This window comes from Pristiophorus japonicus, chromosome 10 (assembly GCF_044704955.1).
Source record: "Pristiophorus japonicus isolate sPriJap1 chromosome 10, sPriJap1.hap1, whole genome shotgun sequence".
In the NCBI taxonomy this organism is placed as follows: domain Eukaryota; kingdom Metazoa; phylum Chordata; class Chondrichthyes; family Pristiophoridae; genus Pristiophorus; species Pristiophorus japonicus.
This window is the reverse complement of record NC_091986.1, coordinates 26,834,698-26,852,242: the sequence shown is the minus strand read 5'-3', so window position 1 is coordinate 26,852,242 and position 17,545 is coordinate 26,834,698. Positions and strand designations below refer to the sequence as shown.

Below are 17,545 nucleotides of genomic sequence, written 5' to 3'. Positions count from 1 at the left end.
TTATGTACTTTTGAAGTGCAGTCACTGTTGCAATGTGGGAAACACGGCAGCCAAGTTGCGCACAAGCAAGCTCCCACACAAACAGCAATGTGATAATGAGCAGGTAAGCTGTTTTTTGTATTGTTGACTGAGGGATAAATATTGGCCAGGACAGCAGGGATAACTCCCCTGCTCTTCTTTGAAACAGTGCCATGGGATCTTTTACGTTCACCTGAGAGGGCAGACGGCGCCTCGGTTTACCATCTCATCGAAAAGACAGCACCTCCAACAGTGCAGCACTCCCTCAGCACTGCACTGGAGTGTCAGCTTAGGTTTATATGTTCAAGTCCCTACGGACTGGAATTTGAAAGTAAAAACTTCTGATTCAGAGGCGAGTGTGCTACCCACTGAGCCACAGCTGACACATTTCCCCATATTATACTCCCCTGGTTGGTTGGTTGTTTAGACAGCTTGTTGGCATCGCTACAGCTCTTCGCTGGGGAGTCCCATTACACTGCATTACAATCAACTGCAGTTTGAGAAAGGTCAATTCCTCAGCATAGAGATCACAAGGCCAGCAGTGAGCACCTTTGCTTCGCCACTGACCGCAAATTACGGGCCATTCATTTTTACATACAATTAACAGATCAGAAACAGGCCATTCAGCCCAACTGATCTACGTCGGTGTTTATGCTCCTCACGAGCCTCCTCCCCATCTAATTCATCTCACCCTATCAGCATATCCTTCCATTCCTTTCTCCCACATGTACTTACCCAGTTTCCCCTTAAGTGCCCAAAGATGCCACTGTGCTGGTTGGTCAAATGCTGCATCATGCTGTGGCAGAACGACTGATCTCACAAAATTCACCGTCATCAAGAATGTTTCAAGTACAGCACGCAGCAGTGTTTGATCCCCCAGGCAGCAACAGCATCAGGCAGGAGCCAGGAATGGTGTTAACAGACAGGTCAGAGATGATTTTCTTGTGGCAGCAGGTGTCTCGTGGATTCTGTGACAAAACCACAGCCCTGACTTTCCAGTGGCCTTCCTCGTCGCAAAGGAAGCATCGCGTCCCATTAAATACTCCGTGGCTGTGGGTAGATAGTTGTTATACTCAGGCAGATACAAGTCTCCTTATAAACTCTAGGCTCCAAGCTATCTACCCACAGCTGTAAAATATTTCATTTGGGTAACACTTGTTCATACTGTGCAGGTAAACTATTGACCTCAAACAGGAACAGCATCAAAATCCAGCATTTTTATTTCCAACATCTGACATCTTCGTCATTGAAGGAGTGGATTATTTTCACCATGAAGAAACTTGTATTGTTTAAATGAAAACCTTTTTTAAACGCTTTAAACTAATAGGCTCAATGAAGAGACACTCAACTAATGTCAGCGACAGGATGTATATTCCAACTGGTCCTGGATCACAATCTTCAGCACTGTGGTGGAGCTGACTAGCTCCCTGCAGAGTCCGATTATGGACACCCTCCGTGGAGGACAAGATTTGCCAGAGAGGGGCATCTCCCAGCATGCCCCGTTGGTTAGACTTGTCTGTTACCATTTAGGTTTTAAAATATCTTCCCCACAAAGTCGCTGGAAGTGCGAACTGATATCGGCACGGCGAGAGCAACAGGGCATCTGGGACCTCGCTGAACAACTGGACAAACAGGATATTTCCTTAACCAATGAGATTGAAGGATTGAGAAATAAACAGAGGAAGGACTGCGAAGGAGGGTGTATTTGAGTGTGTGAATTCACTCAAATACACTTTCAATTTGATATTTTTGAAACCTCTGACAACACTTCACTGTCATGAGACTTCCACACTTTCACTTGTTCACTTGCTGGGCCAGAGAGGTTGCTTGGCAGTCATTAATAATTATCACATTGTTAAATGGTTATGTAATGTACGCACCAGTCACATGATGTTCACAAAACTCAATAAAACCCCAGTCAGTTGGTTCTAGGTCATCCACGATGAGGTATGCAGTTGTGAGCCTAGTGGATGAACTGGTAATGTGTAGTGTGATTGTTAAACCTTTGATAATAAACCAACTAGTACTTAATAGCAATGTGTTGCTATGAATTCTTAAGCAAAGAACCCATGAAGCAAATACATTACAGGTTACTTACACTATTAATTACTGGATTTAACTTTCTGTGGCGAGTTTAATGGGAAATTAACGTGCAAATCCATGAAAATCACAGGGAGGTTAAGGACGGGATCCCGTTTTCAATGGAGTGACACAAATTTGCCAGCAACCTGTGGCGATTCGCAATTCACAGGGTATCTCTTCCGCACCACAAGTTGCTAGCCAATTTGCAAACCAGGAACCATGTGCGTCATTCAGGCACTGTTATTTTTTCAGCAAATTTTGGACCATAATGTTAAACTTACTATCTTTTTTATTCAGTAGGAGTAACTGACAATATTTTTAACTTTACCTAGGTGAGAGGGATGTTTATGATGAAGCCACACCACCTTTATCCCAATATTTATCCCAATTAAGGCTCCCTTGAGTAATATTACCCATTCTATTTAATTGAAATTCTTAGGATGCTGTATTTGAAATATGGTTACTGCAGAAATATGCCATTATACCCCAGGAAATAGTAAAACTGTTTCACTTATTCTGCACATGTTCCTTGACGCAGCAGGCAATAGTTTGTTCTGTTGTCCACCAATATCACTCATTTCCAATTATGTGCAATAACTCGCACCAAGTCTCGTTCACCCATCATCACCTTGTGCTCGCTGACTTACATTGGCTCCCAGTCCGGCAACGCCATCATTATTTTCAAATCCCTCTATGGCCCTGCCCCTTCCTATCTCTGTAACTTCCTCCAGCCCTACCGCTCTCTGAGAATTCTAACTTTGTCCAATTCTGGCCTCTTGAGCATTCCTGATTTCCATCACTCCGCCATTGGTGGCCGTGCCTTCAGCTGCCTATGCCCTAAACACTGAAATTTCCTCCCGAAACATCTCTGTTGCTTTAACTCTCTCCTCCTTTAAGATGCTCTTTAAAATCTACCTCTTTGATCGAGCATGACCAACCTATCCTAATATTTCTTTCTGGCTCGGTGTCAAGTTTTATTTTGGGACGTTTTACTTTGTTAAGCAAAGCCTCCATTTCAAAATTATCATCCTTGTTTTCAAATCCCTCCATGGCCTTGCCCCTCCCTATCTCTGTAATCTCTTCCACCCCCACAACCCCCCCGAGATGTCTGCGCTCCTCTAATTCTTCCCTCTTGAGCATCCCTGATTATAATCGCTCAACCATCGGTGGCCGTGCCTTCTGTTGCCTAGGCCCTAAGCTCTGGAATTCCCTCCCTAAACATTTCCCCCTCTCTACCTCTCTTTTGTCCTTCAAGACGCTTCTTAAAACCTACCTCTTTGACCAAGCTTTTGGTCACCTGCCCTAATTTCTCCTTATGCAGTTTAGTGTCAAATTTTTTCATCTCATAATACTCCTGTGAAGCGCCTTGGGACGTTTCACTATGTTAAAGGTGCTATATAAATACAGGTTGCTGTTGTTGTTGTTAAAGGCGCTATATAAATGCAAGTTGTTGTTGTTATTGTTGAGTGTGGGTCTCAGAAGAAGCCCAAACATATTAAGTGACCTTACTGTGACCCACACTCTCATCGGGTGAGGAACACAGCATCGCTGATGTACACAATCTGATTTGGTGGTGGTTTCTTTAAATATCCATCATAAAGGTACGAATGGGAAGTTAAAAAGACCAGGAAGTTAGAACAAGAAGTAGATTATTACACTGCTTCCTCTCCATAACTACAGCTCGCAACTGCAATTCATCAACAGCTCTAAAACAACAAACACAAAATTAACCCTTTGCATTCTTTCAGTACCCTTTGCACTGCCTCCAGATTAACTCTGGGTACAGCCTAAACAAGGGTCTGAACTGGGCCCATTTACTGTAAACACTCGTGATTAAGATTACAAATGTAGGTACCGACAGTGGGGATTTGAAGGTTGGGGATTGTTTTCACCGTGGGTCCTTGTAGTGGATTGGAATACAGTTCATTTGGTTCCTATTGCTCTCCTGTCCATTGTGGACCATCCAGTGCTGCTCCCCACTCCCCGGCTCCAAATCCCGGGCCCTTAGCTTGTATGCACAGTGGCAGTGCACGGAGCAGGCAGCCATGTTAAAATCAAATGTATTGCTTTTTCCGCAACTGTGGGCAGGTTTTATTCACGAGTCACTTTTTTTCCCATAAATTTTAAGTCAACAAATATAGGGGTCACTGTGACACAGCAGAGCGCTTCTGGTAAGAGACATGGGCAGCAAAATGGCCCTGGGCCCCAATTGGGGCCAGGACTTTCTGCACCTGCCGCAGAAGTCCCGCCCCCGCCGCTGAATTGGGCTTACCGCCCCTCAAAGGAAACGGAGCGTAATCCCTCGTGCGCCCACTTCCGTTGGGAGTGTTTCCCGGGACACTACTAGGGCAGTGAGTCAAGCGCTACACCCCTCCCCTTTGCTTAATGGGGAGGGCCGTTGTGCACTCTGCGAGGCCTCTGATAGCCACCACTGGGCTACCAGGGCAGCGTGGAACTGGGCCTGCAGCCTGACACCCAAATCCTAGAGCCGACCCGAGAGTCGGCACACCAGTAAAGATGGCGGACCGGTGTGCTGGCGCCATCCCCTTGAAGTAGCGGCCCCGAGAGCGGATGTCGGCCAGCTTTGCGACCCCCCGGAGCTAGCGGCGACATGCGTTTGTACCAGCCTCATGGCCCATGAGGCGTTGAGGGGTCGGAGCGGGACGGCGAGGGATCGCCGCGCATGGCAACGATGTAATCACCGGTTGCACTTATCGTGGGGCAGCACCTCCGCAAACACGTGGGCAATTTCCCGGGAGGCAGTAGCGCCCCCCTCCCCCGGGCGAAAAGTCTCCTCCACCCCGTTAGCACCCCCTGGAGGCACTAATGAAACTCTGAAAAAGGGGAAATTTTGGCCCCAGAGAGTCTGAAATTGCTAATGAGCAAGCACTTAATAGTTTCACTTGAAATCTATTTTCTTTTAGCAGGAACACCTCTGCTAAAAAGGCAGAGTTGTATTTCAGAGAGACGCAATAAGGGAATTAAGGGATACGGGAATCGGGCAGGAAAGTGAAGTTGAGGTCGAAGATCAGCCATGATTTTATTGAATGGTGGATCAGGCTCATGGGGCAGTATGGCCTACTCCCTCTTCTAGTTCTTGTGCCCTTATTAAGGCTTCATGTGTGTTATATCTTCAGTGCAACTCACAAACACACACAAGCCTTAAGATGGCAGAACACTCCGGAGCTCCAGTCAGGTGATCTGTTCCCTCTTTATTTCAACGTCTGTCTGTCCGACCTGTGACAGAAACTGTGGCTCTCGTATTGGACTGTACAGCCACCTAAGAACTCATGCTAAGAGTGGAAGCAGGTCTTCCTCGATTCCGGGGGACTGCCTATGATGATGATGATTTGTACACAGCACTGGCTGCAGGGCCACAGTAGTACACAGGTGGAGTTATATATATTACAATGTGCTAAGTATTCTACGGCGTAATTTCAAGGCTGGAATGTCACTTCAGTTGCAGAGAAGATTAGTAAACCGAGCAAGGCTCAAGCATGTCACACCAGGGAGGGAAGGAAATTGAAGGGGAAAACCATCACTGAGATGTTCTCACTCCTCTCCGAACAGCTCAGAGATCCATTGGTAGCCAGGGAGCTGGTCACTGATCTATCCTCTCCACTACCGCTGGTGTAGGGAGGGGGTCATCGAGTCACAGAAATTTACGGCACAGAAAGAGGCCATTCGGCCCATCGTGTCTGTGCGGGTGAAGTAGCTCAAGAAATGGGAAGGCAAATTAAAATCGATGGGTTGTATCCTAATACTATTTCAGACTACCCCACTACACTCTGCTCTTGGCCAAGTAATTACGGCTGAGAATTTCCTGGGAGTGGCTCCTGTTCCGCCCCGCCCCCGTTCATTCGCGTGGAAACCTTGCTTACGTGCGTACACAGAGTTTCCGCCGCAACTTCGAGAAACGGGAGCAGCTCCCATGAGATTCCCGACCTAAATTACAATGGGCTGCGAGGATGAATACTTAACTGGTGGCTCAACATGCCATCCTGTGCCATCAGGGCAGGGTAACTGAAACCATAAAACGGACCGGCGAGTCATTTTTAAGCCCACGGTCCTAAAAACAATTGCGTTTGTCTTCAGTTATGTAAATGGGCACTTGCATTTTTCCCATTCAGCAACAGTCAATTTTCTGACAGCTATTCCAAGATGATTTCCTTTCCCTTGTTCCATTACCAGATGCTGCGGTAATTCAGTTTTCCCTTTTGTTGATTAGCACTGCACTGTGAACTTGGGTGCCCTCAGGATAACCTAAAGCACCTCACATCCAACGATTTGCTTTGAAAAGCAGAGGCAAGAACTTGCAATTATTAAGTGCCTTTCATATCTTCAGGGTGTTGCAAAGTGCTTCACAACCAATGAATTACTTTCAAAGTGTAGTCATTAGACAGGCAAACATGGTTTCTATTCGCTCCAGCTTTGAAAGAAGAAAGAAAGACTTGGACTTATATAGCGCCTTTCATGACCACCGGACATCTCAAGTACTTCGGAAGTGTAGTCACTGTTGTAATGTAGGAAACGCGGCAGCCAATATGCGCACAAGCAAGCTCCCACAAACTCCCCAACTGTATTGTCACAGATGAGGATTTTTCAGTTATAATAGGGGCCAAACATTTTGTGAAACTGAGTCAAGTTCGAGGGTCATAAAATATTTTCTGATTTTCAGTCCGTTTGTCCCCGTGACGCTGGAAGATAATTACCATCTGTAATATCATGGTTATATTATGATTACCATGGTGCGGCAGTCAAAGGCTTTCTACTGTTGTAGGATCTTTAGGCCAGCAGAATGAAGCACTACAACATATGATGCTAAGACAGTAGATGGCACTGTCACCAAACAACTGCTGATTTTCTTCAGACGTATCTACAGATTCTCTATTAAGCTGTGAGTCAGGTCGTCTCCTGATGAGAGTTCACAGTCCATTGTCTAGTGTGGAACTGAGGTCAGATCAGGAAGATCCGAGTTTGTATTCCCGGTCTATGTTGGGGTACCTACTCACAACCAGTGACAACTGGGGTGCAACCACTGGCCTTTACGCTGCTGAGCTAGGGAATGAAATCGGGCTCGGCTCCTGATCACAGCCCAGTGGCCCGAGCTGGGAAATGCGTGTACTAAACATTAGATCAGGAGAGAACAAGGCTCAAACGTGATGGCCCCCACGCCTGCTGAAACCGCTTGTCTCGGCAATCGGGAGAGGTAACGAAGAGCCCCTAAGTGCTCGTGAATCAGTGCCTTCCGAAGAGAAGGGGAGAAAAGACTTTTGTGCAAAGCGCATGCTCACCTTCAACACGGCTGTAAGAGAAACCCACGGAAAGTTGTGACACGTGCGTCGTACATCCAGGATTAATCCAGCTCAACGTTGCTGCTGCTAGCAGTCCTGAAAAGCGGTTGTGAATGAGAAAAGTTTTCCTCCGGAATGGAGGTCAGGTTTAGCTGGGAGCAGATGGTTCCGGCTATGCTGGCTCCTGAGTTTACAGAGCTCCCACATTCCGATTCATGTACACTGCACTTCATCACTATGTGCTGTCCTGGAAATATTCATGAGCCTAATCAAACCAAGGGAAAGGTATGGAACAGTTTCCATATCTTTGTCGAAGGGTCATCGACCTGAAACGTAAACTCGGTTTCTCTCTCCACAGGTGCTGCCTGACCTGCTGAGTATTTCCAGCATTCTCTGTTTTTATTCCATATCTTTGTCGGTATGTTTCCCTCTGTAATGTATTTGCTTCATGGGTTCTTGCTTCAGAATCCATAGCAACAGATTGCTATTAAGAACGAGTTGGTTTATTAACAAAGGTTTGACAATCACACTGCACATTACCAGTTCATCCACTAGGCTCACAACTGCATACCTCATTGTGGATGACCTAGACCCAATTGACTGGGGTTTTATTGAATCTACTGACTAGCTAAGCCACTCACAATGCAACAGTTCTACAAACCTGTGAGCATACTCACAGGTGCATACATTACACCCCCACTGCTGTAAAGGTTGTAAAATGATCACGCCGCTTGACTTCTTTAAAATTGTTCACTTTGCTTCTCTCTATAGCATCTCACTGTTCTCCTTTTCAGTATCTCGCTCCCACCCTTTTCTTGGTTTCCTTTTACTTATCTCGCCACTCTTCTTGTCCTCTTCTCTCCCGCCCTTCCTTTTGCTCCTTTCTTTATCTCTCCCTTCTCACTGTGAAGCATTCAGATCATAGATTGCTGGCCTGCTGATTCACACCCGTTTGCTACGTGACAACTCGGAGTCGTCTGATGGTGCTGCTTAATTCAGCGATGTGAAGCAGATGCTGAAGAACAATTAGCGTCATGCTGAATTCATTAGTTTTCCCTCACTGCCATTTTACACACCCAAGTCAGTGAACGGACAATTCCACTCAAATTCTGAATCTTGGGAACTTCTTTCTATGGCTGCATTTTTGTTAGGAGTTCCCATATTAATGGCAGCACTCAAAATGCATTGCCCGAGCACATCTCTTAAAGTGAGAGTTTTGCTGAGATCCAGAAACAAAATATCTGCACTACAGGAGAAGATAGATCAAACCCTCCAACACCCCTCCAAAACAAATCTCATACAAGATGAGGGTCAACAATTCAAAGCTTCTGTCTCCTAAAAATTTCCCTTGAGTGTGGATTGCCATTTTTCCTCTTTTCTTCCTCATTTTACTCAGCGCATCCCTATCCACTATAAAGAAAAGAAAGATTTGCATTTATATAGCGCCTTTCACGACCACCGGATGTCTCAAAGCGCTTTACAGCCAATGAAGTACTTTTGAAGTGCAGTCATTGTCGTAATATGGGTTAACGCGGCAGCCAATTTGTGCATAGCAAGCTCCCACAAACAGCAATGTGACAATGACCGGATAATCTGTTTTTGTTATGTTGATTGAGGGATAAATATTGGCCAGGACACCAGGGCTAACGCCCCTGCTCTTCGTCAATATATAGATATGTGTATCAAAAAATACATTCTAACAACTACAAAATATAGGATACTTGGTAATAAAAATCAGTAACCACTGGGAGAACAACCCAAAAACAGTGCAGTTACTACGCCAGAAATAATTCAATTAAATGGAGCAAGTGACCAGTGAGGTCTGAATAATGCTTCTGTGGCTTCCTGCACATCATGGAGAAAGCTTAAACGCATCAATGATGCATACACTGACACAGTTACCTTCTCCTTTATCCTTCTCCTTTATGGTCTGCTCACCATAGTGATTAATGTATTTTGATAGGAAGTTAAAAGGAATGGTAGGCCTTATATCTAACGCACAACCAAGAAAAGTAGCTACTATACTGTACAGGTCATCATCATCATAGACAGTCCCTCGGAATTGAGGAAGACTTGCTTCCACTCTTAGAATGAGTCCTTAGGTGGCTGAACAGTCCAATACGAGAGCCACAGTCCCTGTCACAGGTGGGACAGGCAGTCGTTGAGGGCAAGGGACTGTACAGGTACTTCACCTATGAAGCTCGCTGGATCAACCTCCTTTCTATGGGGTATGGTAGCATAGTGGTTATGTTGCTGGACCAATAATTCAGAGGCCTGGATTAAATCCCTGTGGACTGTGAATTCAAATCCCACCACAGCAGCTGGGGAATTTAAATTCAGTTAATTAAATAAATTTGGAATAAAAAGCAGATGTAATGATGACCATGATCCCAACTCATTTACTCATGTCCTTTAGGGAAGAAAATCTGTCATCCCTACCTGGTCTGGGCCTATATGTGACTCCAGACGCACAGCAATGCAGTTGACTCTTAACCGCTCTCTGCAGTTCAAGAAGGCAGCTCTTCACCACCTTCTCAAGGAATGGCCAATAAATGTCAGCCTTGCCAACGACACCCACATTCCATGAATGAACTTTTAAAAAAGAAAAAAAGTTCTGCATAGCATAAAGAAATGCTGGCAACTACCAACTCTTTACCAGTAAACATAAGAACCTAACAACATAAGAATTAGGAGCAGGAGTAGGCAATATAAACCTTCGAGCCTGCTCCACCATTCAATAAGATCATGGCTGACCTTTGACCTCAACTCCACTTTCTCGCCAAATCCCCATATCCCTGGATTCCCCAAGAGTCCAAAAATCTAGCGATCTCAGCCTTAAATATAATCAGTATCCACAGCCCTTTGGAGGAGAGAATTCCAAAGATTTATAACTCTCAGCTGTGGCTCAGTGGGCAGCACTCTCGCCTCGGAGTCAAAAAGTTGTGAGTTCAATTCTCACTTGAGCACATAAAATCTAGATTGATAGCGCAGTACTGAGGGAGTGCTGCACTGTCAGAAGGTGCCGTCTTTCAGATGAGACGTTAAACCGAGGCCCCGTCTGCTCTCTCAGGTGGACTTTAAACCCATATTTATCCCTCAATCAACATATTAGAAACAGATTATCTGGTCCTAATCACATTGCTATTTGTGGGAGCTTGCTGTGCACAAATTGGCTGCCATGTTTCTCACTTTACAACAGTGACTACACTCCAAAAGTACTTCATTGGCTGTAAAGTGCTTTAGGATGTCCAGTGATCATTAAAGGCGCTATATAAATGTAAGTCTTTCTTTCTTTTTAAACAGAACAATGTAAATAAACGTCATGCTACCGAATTTCAGCTCAGGAGCCTTTAAATTCACGAGAAGCTGCCTATTTATACCGAGTTGCTTTCTGTCGCTTTATTATAACAGTGCTATACCCCATGTACTCATCTCAATGTGTGAATGTGGATTACAACCTCAAATAATTAGTATCATGCAGTCCCAATTCCATCTGGTTTCATTTGATCTGCCTGTGATATGCTCAGTATTAATTGTTCAATGGGATACCTGCAACTATTACCAAGACACATTCACGCTGGGATGGACCACTGCACAAAACCAAGTCCGCCTAGTCTTTATTTGTAAGAACTATACGGGTAACAATTTATTATGCCTATTTTCCTGTTGCTAAATTTAGTCTCTCTGATTTTGACATGTATAACAGAGCAGAGATACTGATTGACAGTTCTGAAATATGGCACTAGAAACACAATCTGAAGGAGACGGCAAATCTGGCCTCCCAATGATACAGCATGATGATTAATTAAGCACTGTGCCTTGAGTGATAGAACTGAAATTTTCCTCTACAATTATCCACATGATGCATTTCTAATTTCAGTCAGAACACCTAAGGAAAACATGCCATAGAGGAGACATAGTCTGGAGGTGGCATTGTGTAAGGGAAGCATGGCATGGAGGAGGCATAGCCTGGAGGAAATATGATATGGAGAGGATGCCTGGTCATGGATGAAGCTTGGCGAAGAGGAAGAATAGTTTAAACTAAGTCTGATGTGAAGGAGGCATGGTACAGAGGAGGCATAGTTTGGAGGAGGCATGGATGAAGCAGGCACAGTTTGGAGGTATGGGTGGAGGAGACACAGATAGGAGGAAGTATGGGTGGAGGAGACACAGTTTGGAGGAGGTATGAGTGGAGGAGACACAGCTTGGAGGAGGTATGGGTGGAGGAGACACAGTTTGGAGGTATGGGTGGAGGAGACACAGTTTGGAGGAGGTATGAGTGGAGGAGACACAGCTTGGAGGAGGTATGGGTGGAGGAGACACAGTTTGGAGGTATGGGTGGAGGAGACACAGTTTGGAGGAGGTATGAGTGGAGGAGACACAGCTTGGAGGAGGTATGGGTGGAGGAGACACAGTTTGGAGGAGGTATGGGTGGAGGAGACACAGTTTGGAGGAGGTATGGGTGGAGGAAACACAGTTTGGAGGAGGTATGGGTGGAGGAGACACAGTTTGGAGGAGGTATGGGTGGAGGAGACACAGTTTGGAGGTATGGGTGGAGGAGACACAGTTAGGCGGAGGTATGGATGGAGGAGACACAGTTTGGAGGAGATATGGGTGGAGGAGACACAGTTTGGAGGTATGGGTGGAGGAGACACAGTTTGGAGGAGGTATGGGTGGAGGAGACACAGTTTGGAGGAGGTATGGGTGGAGGAGACACAGTTTGGAGGAGGTATGAGTGGAGGAGACACAGCTTGGAGGAGGTATGGGTGGAGGAGACACAGTTTGGAGGAGGTATGGGTGGAGGAGACACAGTTTGGAGGAGGTATGGGTGGAGGAAACACAGTTTGGAGGAGGTATGGGTGGAGGAGACACAGTTTGGAGGAGGTATGGGTGGAGGAGACACAGTTTGGAGGTATGGGTGGAGGAGACACAGTTAGGCGGTGGTATGGATGGAGGAGACACAGTTTGGAGCAGATATGGGTGGAGGAGACACAGTTTGGAGGTATGGGTGGAGGAGACACAGTTTGGAGGAGGTATGGGTGGAGGAGACACAGTTTGGAGGAGGTATGGGTGGAGGAGACACAGTTTGGAGGAGGTATGGATGGAGGAGACACAGTTTGGAGGTATGGGTGGAGGAGACACAGTTTAGAGGAGGTAAAGATGGAGGAGACATAGTTTTGGAGGTATGGGTGGAGGAGACACAGTTTGGAGGTATGGGTGGAGGAGACACAGTTAGGCGGAGGTATGGATGGAGGAGACACAGTTTGGAGGAGATATGGGTGGAGGAGACACAGTTTGGAGGTATGGGTGGAGGAGACACAGTTTGGAGGAGGTATGGGTGGAGGAGACACAGTTTGGAGGAGGTATGGGTGGAGGAGACACAGTTTGGAGGAGGTATGGGTGGAGGAGACACAGTTTGGAGGTATGGGTGGAGGAGACACAGTTTGGAGGAGGTATGGGTGGAGGAGACACAGTTTGGAGGAGGTATGGATGGAGGAGACACAGTTTGGAGGAGGTATGGGTGGAGCAGACATAGTTTGGAGGTATGGATGGAGGAGACACAGCTTGGAGGAGGTATGGCTGGAGGAGACACAGTTTGGAGGTATGGGTGGAGGAGACACAGTTAGGCAGAGGTATGGATGGAGGAGACACAGTTTGGAGGAGGTATGGGTGGAGGAGACACAGTTTGGAGGAGGTATGGGTGGAGGAAACACAGTTTGGAGGAGGTATGGGTGGAGGAGACACAGTTTGGAGGAGGTATGGGTGGAGGAGACACAGTTTGGAGGTATGGGTGGAGGAGACACAGTTAGGCGGAGGTATGGATGGAGGAGACACAGTTTGGAGGAGATATGGGTGGAGGAGACACAGTTTGGAGGTATGGGTGGAGGAGACACAGTTTGGAGGAGGTATGGGTGGAGGAGACACAGTTTGGAGGAGGTATGGGTGGAGGAGACACAGTTTGGAGGAGGTATGGATGGAGGAGACACAGTTTGGAGGTATGGGTGGAGGAGACACAGTTTAGAGGAGGTAAAGATGGAGGAGACATAGTTTTGGAGGTATGGGTGGAGGAGACACAGTTTGGAGGTATGGATGGAGGAGACACAGTTTGGAGGAGGTATGGGTGGAGCAGACATAGTTTGGAGGTATGGATGGAGGAGACACAGTTTGGAGGAGGTATGGGTGGAGGAGACACAGTTTGGAGGAGGTATGGGTGGAGCAGACATAGTTTGGAGGTATGGATGGAGGAGACACAGTTTGGAGGAGGTATGGGTGGAGGAGACACAGTTTGGAGGAGGTATGGGTGGAGGAGACACAGTTAGGCGGAGGTATGGATGGAGGAGACACAGTTTGGAGGAGGTATGGGTGGAGCAGACATAGTTTGGAGGTATGGATGGAGGAGACACAGTTTGGAGGAGGTATGGGTGGAGGAGACACAGTTTGGAGGAGGTATGGATGGAGGAGACACAGTTTGGAGGAGATATGGGTGGAGGAGACACAGTTTGGAGGTATGGGTGGAGGAGACACAGTTTGGAGGAGGTATGGGTGGAGGAGACACAGTTTGGAGGAGGTATGGATGGAGGAGACACAGTTTGGAGGAGGTATGGGTGGAGCAGACATAGTTTGGAGGTATGGATGGAGGAGACACAGTTTGAAGGAGGTATGGGTGGAGGAGACACAGTTTGGAGGAGGCATGGGTGGAGCAGACATAGTTTGGAGGTATGGATGGAGGAGACACAGTTTAGAGGAGGTAAAGGTGGAGGAGACATAGTTTTGGAGGTATCGGTGGAGGAGACACAGTTTGGAGGCAGGCGGTATAGATGGTGCAGGCACAGTTTGGAAGAGGTATGAGTGGAACAGGCAGTTTGGAGGAGGTATGGGTGGAGGAGACACAGTTTGGAGGAGGTATGGGTGGAGGAAACACAGTTTGGAGGAGGTATGGGTGGAGGAGACACAAGTTGGAGGAGGTATGGGTGGAGGAGACACAGTTTGGAGGTATGGGTGGAGGAGACACAGTTTGGAGGTATGGGTGGAGGAGACACAGTTAGGCGGAGGTATGGATGGAGGAGACACAGTTTGGAGGAGATATGGGTGGAGGAGACACAGTTTGGAGGAGGTATGGGTGGAGGAGACACAGTTTGGAGGAGGTATGGATGGAGGAGACACAGTTTGGAGGTATGGGTGGAGGAGACACAGTTTGGAGGAGGTATGGGTGGAGGAGCACAGTTAGGCGGAGGTATGGGTGGAGGGGACACAGTTTGGAGGAGGTATGGGTGGAGGAAACACAGTTTGGAGGAGGTATGGGTGGAGGAGACACAGTTAGGTGGAGGTATGGATGGAGGAGACACAATTTGGAGGAGGTATGGGTGGAGGAAACACAGTTTGGAGGAGTTATGGATGGAGGAGACACAGTTAGGCGGAGGTATGGATGGAGGAGACACAGTTTGGAGGAGGTATGGGTGGAGGAGACACAGTTAGGCGGAGGTATGGATGGAGGAGACACAGTTTGGAGGAGGTATGGGTGGAGGAGACACAGTTTGGAGGAGGTATGGGTGGAGGAGACACAGTTTGGAGGAGGTATGGATGGAGGAGACACAGTTTGGAGGAGGTATGGGTGGAGCAGACATAGTTTGGAGGTATGGATGGAGGAGACACAGTTTGGAGGAGGTATGGGTGGAGGAGACACAGTTTGGAGGAGGTATGGGTGGAGCAGACATAGTTTGGAGGTATGGATGGAGGAGACACAGTTTGGAGGAGGTATAGGTGGAGGAGACATAGTTTTGGAGGTATCGGTGGAGGAGACACAGTTTGGAGGCAGGCGGTATAGATGGTGCAGGCACAGTTTGGAGGAGGTATGAGTGGAACAGGCACAGTTTGGAGGAGGTATGGGTGGAGGAGACACAGTTTGGAGGAGGTATGGGTGGAGGAGACACAGTTTGGAGGTATGGGTGGAGGAGACACAGTTTGGAGGAGGTATGGGTGGAGGAGACACAGTTTGGAGGTATGGGTGGAGGAGACACAGTTAGGCGGAGGTATGGATGGAGGAGACACAGCTTCGAGGAGGTATGGCTGGAGGAGACACAGTTTGGAGTTATGGGTGGAGGAGACACAGTTAGGCGGAGGTATGGATGGAGGAGACACAGTTTGGAGGAGGTATGGGTGGAGGAGGCACAGTTTGGAGGAGGTATGGGTGGAGGAGACACAGTTTGGAGGAGGTATGGGTGGAGGAGACACAGCCAGGAGGAGGTATGAGTGGAACAGACACAGTTTGGAGGAGTTATGGGTGGAGGAGACACAGCTAGGAGCAAGTATGCATGTAGCATGCTTAGAGTGGAAGACAAGAGCTTTACGAGTGAGGGGAAAAAGGAAAAATGTCAAATGGTGCTCCCAACACAGCTGCTATTCACAGAATCATGGATATTATAACACAGGAGACCGTTCAGCCCATCGCTTGCTCTTCAACTGGAACTATTGACTCTACTCCCATTTCAAAGCTCTTTCTCTGTATCCTTTTAGATTCTTACTTATAAAATCATATTGGCTGAAGAACAGCAATCAGAGAATGGTGTGAGCTGCTGCTTAAAGACGAGAGGAAACATTTTCAAATGGATTTGGAATGATATATTTAAATAAAAACAGCAGGAGGGATTTATAAAAGTATTTTCACAGAGCTGCTAGCATCATTTGTGGGACATTTTTCCCAAGTCTGAACTATACAATGATATTATGAACTGAGTCTAAGCTGCAGTGTACCAAGAGGTGCATCACAAGAACCTGATCACTAAGGAAAGGTTGTCTCTCAGGTTTGTTATCTATTTTACTGTACACACATACTATACTAAAAACTAATTCGCTGTCCAGTTCAGCCAATGTGTGTCATCAGGTGGAACAATTTGAATCGTCAGATGATGTTTGTATGGAAAGTGCTTGGATATGCAGGGAAGGTTGATCTGAGGAAAAGCAACAAGACTATTTATTCCCAACCGTGTTGGATGAAACATTGAGGGGCGTTTCCGAGCCTGAGGTAGTGTGGGACTTCAGGAGTGGCCAAAGCCAGTTTTAGCACGGGTACATGTAGACTTTGAGTATTGCAAACTGTCTCGCCAAGGTAGAAGCCACAGCAATACAGGTGAAGCACAGGAGACCATAGGGCAGATGTTCAGCTTGCCCGACAATGTGCCCTCTAAATTGTCTTTGTTCTGCGTGGGCCTGTTTATTTCAGTGCGTGGTCCCTTTAAATTTCTGCACATGCAAATTTCCAATGGGAAGGCCTGTGAGCGGCCTGGGCGGAAGCCTGCCGATTACTGCGCGGCCCCGCATGCTGCAGCTTCGAGGGAACACTGCCGCCCAGGTGTAAAACTGGCGTTGCTGATCGGCCGTGCATTACAGAATCTGCACAATTTTTATTCCATTTATTTCGGTAACGGGCAGAAAATTCGCAATGCCAGTTTGATGCCTGGGCAGCAAGTTGAAAATCTGCACTCAACATTCAGGGATAAGGAGTGTGTAGTCAGTGCAACAGACAGGGAGTGAGCAATGAATATTCTTATCCATTCCTATCATATCAGTTGTTTAAGACGGTGTTGAATAAAGTATTCAATGTGCCGGCTAGAAACAGTGCCTCGTTTCTGAGCATTCTCTTGTATATTGTGGGACGAAGTACGCGAGGACCAAGCACCACGTTAGGAGACATCCTATTTCGAGATTAAAAGAGGTACCACATAATGACCTCTCGAGAGATGAACATAAAACCAGCCAACAAGTCATGTTAATATCTTCTTACCCGTGAGAAGATATTTTCCAGAGAGCTGGTTAAAGATTTCTTTGCCTTGTTTTTCAGAACATCGAGTTTAAACCTGCCCGTGCTTGCGGAGTGCTCTGGGATCATGTTGTTTGGCACAGGCTTTGAAAACAAAAACAAAACAGTTCTGTGGGTGAGCAAGATTTTCAGCAAATTCACTGAAGCAGGTGACCCAAATAAAGTCAGACTAACAATGCCAAACACTGGGCGCAAATGCTAGAATCTGTTCCTCTGCTGCCTGAAGCAAGGCAGAAAGAAAGACGAGACTTGCATTTATATAGAATCCTCATCAAGTTTCTCAGGACATCTCAAAGCGTTTCATGCACAGTCAATTATTTTGGAGCAGTCACAG

General features: G+C 46.8%; 1 protein-coding gene across 3 annotated transcripts in view; it reads right to left on the bottom strand.

Annotated features, from left to right (window-relative positions):
* tbc1d4 (TBC1 domain family, member 4) overlaps nucleotides 1–17,545 on the bottom strand; it is a 336,885-nt gene that overhangs the window by 88,633 nt on the left and 230,707 nt on the right. For all 3 annotated transcript variants that reach the window (XM_070891722.1, XM_070891723.1, XM_070891724.1), the window contains one exon: nucleotides 17,176–17,295. In XM_070891722.1, coding sequence (XP_070747823.1) covers nucleotides 17,176–17,295 — 120 coding nt within the window. The remainder of the gene's footprint in view (nucleotides 1–17,175; nucleotides 17,296–17,545) is intronic.